Genomic DNA, 4,058 nt, shown 5'->3' with positions numbered 1-4,058 from the left:
CACGAGACGCTGAGTTGCTAGAAGTTCTAGTAACACTTCGGAAGGTGCGCTGTCCTCGAGTCGATGTCTTCGAGTCGTCGAAACACGTGCTCGCGTGCGGAATATTCTCTGGATTGTAACCACCATGCTCCCGCCATAATGGAGCAGGAACATCCGCCTATGCTGCCATTGAAATCCGCCTCGTATTAACGTCTCCACGACCATCACTACTAACTTGTACAACAAAGAATTCGAGGAGAGGAAGGGGAGCAGCTCTATCAGAAACTACTCAAACTAATTTAATCAAACCCTGTCTTCTCAGGTAGCCAAAATTAATGCTTCGAAGCGATCTAAAACTCCGTACAGACATACTTGCTAACATCCATCAGGCGGTGCCCTCGAAGGCGGGTGCCATTCACAGTCTCCTCCGTACCGGTAGTGACGCGCATCTCCTCCTCGCATCCACGTCATAGACGATAGCTCTACCACGGCAAACACGGATCCGTAATTGTCTATCACAAGTGAACAACTTGTCGATCGGCAGCCTTATGATAATGTCGTCCGCTGCTCTGCAGAGCTCCGCTGATTCCATATTCCCGTCAAACCGTCATTTACGAATTTTACAAAAATTTGGTCCGCGCAATCTATGCACATTTCGAGGGAGCCCGAGACGACATCCATGCAACTATCCCCCTTAAGAGGCCCCTTACCCGGACTCCCTTTACCCCGCCCCCCGCAATTTAACACTATGTATAACACTCGAACCAGTGGATCAATAAACACAGACAACTTTGAACGATGAGCATCAAGACCTGCATCATTTGCTGCTGCTCCTGATGGCAGCCCTCAAAGCGTCACATATATCCGAACGACAATAGTGCGACAGACGGGAAGAAGAGTGTATAGAAGTGGACAAACGATGTGCTCTACCCTAGTACGACTGACAAACGCCACTGCCTCGTGTTCACATATCGCTCACGCTACTCGCGAAGTGGAGGCCGACACCCCGACTGTTCTTCCGACGGGGTCGCACATTCTCACTGGCCTAAACGGTATGTATCAACCCAGATCAGCATCACCCAGCACCGTACCCTTCCATCTTCCATAACGTCACCATCCTCTCTAGGCTGAGGAGACTCATCAGGTATACGTTCATTCTCCCTTGCACGGGCACGCTCCGCCTCTCGCTCTTTCTTAAGGGCCGCCAAGTATTGACCATAGACGAATCTAAATTCCATGACATCGCATAAGGTGTTTGGAGTATCCCGTACATCCCGAGTCCGATGCAGACAAGAATACCACCCAACACTTGATGAGGGAAAATCGGTTCTCCAAGAAGGAAGTGCGCAAAATGAAGCAGACACTGGCTGGGTTACTAAGGTAAAAGGACCCGACAGTAGCAACACAGAATTGATCATTCGTAAGCTACCTGATAGAGCCCGACCGCGATGGGCCCAAGCTGCTTCACAGCTGCTAATTGGATCCTCCAAGAGATAAGAATGATGAAAAAGACAGAATACAAAACTGCGCCCCAACCTGGGAATCCTAGCATCGAAATGAGGTACCTATGAAAGAGTATACACATGGTCAAACGGGAAGGGACTGTTGCTTGTGACCGAAGGACCCAGGTTCTAGACTCTCACCATGTCCTCGGCATATCCCATCCAAGCACACTAAGTGTGAAGGGTGTCGTGAAAGCGAATAAACAGACGATCTGGTAGAATTGAACCTTGCGAGGAGCGATTAACTGGGCTAGATGATTCGAGCATGAGGTCCCAGAAAGGATGAAGCCAGTGAGATTGCGATAACTATTACCGCCATAGGCCTCATCGTGCTGAGAGCGACCTTCTGCCCAGTTACTTGAATAGATTTAGTCACGGGTACCTGACAGTGTGTAATGGAGTCTTGAGAAGCTGTTGAGGCAGGCATGTCGAAATGCATCACATGCAATCATTATAAGAGAAACAACCCGTTGAATTCAGATCAAAGTCAAGGAACACTTCCTCGACTCTGGCCTGAACTCAACAACTCCCTGACGATGCAGTAACGATTGAACTGTAGGTAGCCTCATCGTAGCAGGAAGGACGCGGATAACTTACTCCTAGAAGAATGAGAAAGCCCAAGTCCACTCCACCGAAATCGTAACCCTTAGCAGCGATGAACACGCCTATGCAACCGACGAGCATAGATAGGTACCTGAAGAGGTTGAACATAGGAGCGGATCACGTGAACAAGATACGCAATTGCCCTGTCCTGCATTTTATCAGGATGACCATCATGCCCTGCAGTTCCTACTTTATTCTATTCCCCTTCTCTAACCCAAATGCTACTGCCAACATGCAGGTGCAGACGGGAACGAAAGGCTGTACGACCCCAGCTGATGCCGCTCCTGTGAACATCAGTCCATAAGGCACGATATTCTGCCGAGCCGCTCTGAAGCCGTAATGGGACTCAACAACCCCTCCATGACTGAAGTCCTACCCTGCTAATCCCTGAATCAATACAGGCTTAATATTAGCCTTCTTCATTCGTAGTACTCCTTGATAGTGACGATCAGGACTGGAAAAAGCAGTTGATCCGATAAGCAAGGAATGCATCGATGAGAGTGATGACAAGCCAAACCCCTACTACCTGGTGTAGTAGACGATCGGCAAGAGTACCAGGCAGACGACACCTCTCATAAGAGAGAATATAGTCGCTGACGTCTTACCGAAGATCTGATCACATGCAAACGATACTCGTCTCCAATCTGATCCTATTCGGTTACGTATTCTGAGTGCTGACTGAAAGCCTTGAAGCATACGTAATTCCCCGCAAAGAGAGCTTGGGAGAAAAGCATCATTAGGTGGGCTTTCGCCAAGTCCGACGAGCTGGGGCCACTCACGACATCATGGTGCTCTGACAGAAATATGACATTTCCACTGTGATTATGGCTCGCAGACTGTACCGTAGAAAGTCGGACTCTTGGGCTTTTGGTCCTCAGCGATAGGTGTGAGCAGACGAGTGCTCGGACCAGCTCCGGGTGCCCTCAAGATGGAACTCATCCAGGGAACTAGGGAAGCTAGATTACACTGGACTTACACCTAGCCAAGTTTCTTATTCCGGCAATCCAGTAAGGCAATTCTTTAGGGAATGATGGGTCACCGTTAACAGCATAGAATTATTCAACCAGGTCGTAGTGCTTCCCTCGTTTGTCAACTTGCTGTTAGTTTAACGAGAGTTGATGCTATCGGTTAGTGATCTTTAGGCCCTATCCTGTGGGTAATGGAGACGTATTCATGTGCTCCTCATGCCAAATACGGACAGTACCCATTGGAAACACGTGAGCAACAGCGACCGTCGCGCGCCACGAAATGTTACACGTGTGCGGCACGAACATTACACATGTGGATGTAATGGCTGACCTTTTCCAGATTACTGGCGCAGAATCGGGCCTAGTCTTGGTGTTAACCATTTGGGAACTCAAGGCAATGGTTAATGGAATCTAGTGATTCTATCTACAATTAAACTCATAAACTCATCAACTAGCTTCGAGCTAAGCTAAGATTCCATAGTTGTGCAATCTGCACAACTACATCCCCCCTCCCTGAAAGACGGCAGCATATAGTGAAGACACAATATTTAAAAAACAGAGGCAGAACGACTCGACGTCTTTTACGTCCTTTTATAGAATAAAAATAAGAAACGTACAAGAGATTACAATGCCCACTATTTCGAATTAACTTGGTACCAGTGAAAGATTCAATCTGTCTAACACCCTCTGACTTCGCGACATTATCGGCACGAAGCCATTCCCAATGAATACGAGGAACAGCTTTAAATAACAATCGATCCATCCACTCACAGAGTTGGATACAAATATCAGCAGCAAAATAATGATCACTAGTACCAGTCTCATGAGTAGTAATACGATACCATTCATTCTGATATACAGTATGAATAATAGGATCATCAGAAACAGCAAACGTAGGTTTATCTGGTAAGGACAATGGTATCATATCAAAATCGATAGAATCTTTACATTTTGCATTACTAACTTTAAAGACTCTATCACTCTCATCTTCAGTAATAACCTCATT

The 4,058-nt window shown here is 47.1% G+C and overlaps 1 protein-coding gene across 1 annotated transcript; it reads right to left on the bottom strand.

Moving 5' to 3' along the window:
* Window positions 1-943: 943 nt before the first annotated feature.
* Pmar_PMAR013845 (hypothetical protein) lies at window positions 944-3,036 on the bottom strand (the record flags this gene model as incomplete). Its single annotated transcript, XM_002768909.1, has 10 exons — window positions 2,927-3,036; window positions 2,747-2,877; window positions 2,611-2,696; window positions 2,461-2,538; window positions 2,275-2,412; window positions 2,079-2,175; window positions 1,795-1,863; window positions 1,516-1,544; window positions 1,071-1,206; window positions 944-1,024 (listed from the first exon to the last, which is right to left on the bottom strand). Exons 1-10 carry the CDS (start codon window positions 3,021-3,023, stop codon window positions 944-946), a joined length of 942 nt encoding a protein of 313 aa, XP_002768955.1. The 5' UTR covers window positions 3,024-3,036.
* Window positions 3,037-4,058: the final 1,022 nt, after the last annotated feature.

The sequence above is a fragment of the Perkinsus marinus genome, assembly GCF_000006405.1.
Source record: "Perkinsus marinus ATCC 50983 genomic scaffold scf_1104296966920, whole genome shotgun sequence".
Classification (NCBI taxonomy): domain Eukaryota; phylum Perkinsozoa; order Perkinsida; family Perkinsidae; genus Perkinsus; species Perkinsus marinus.
Note: the sequence above shows the minus strand (reverse complement) of the source record. Positions and strands in the feature narration are given on the sequence as shown.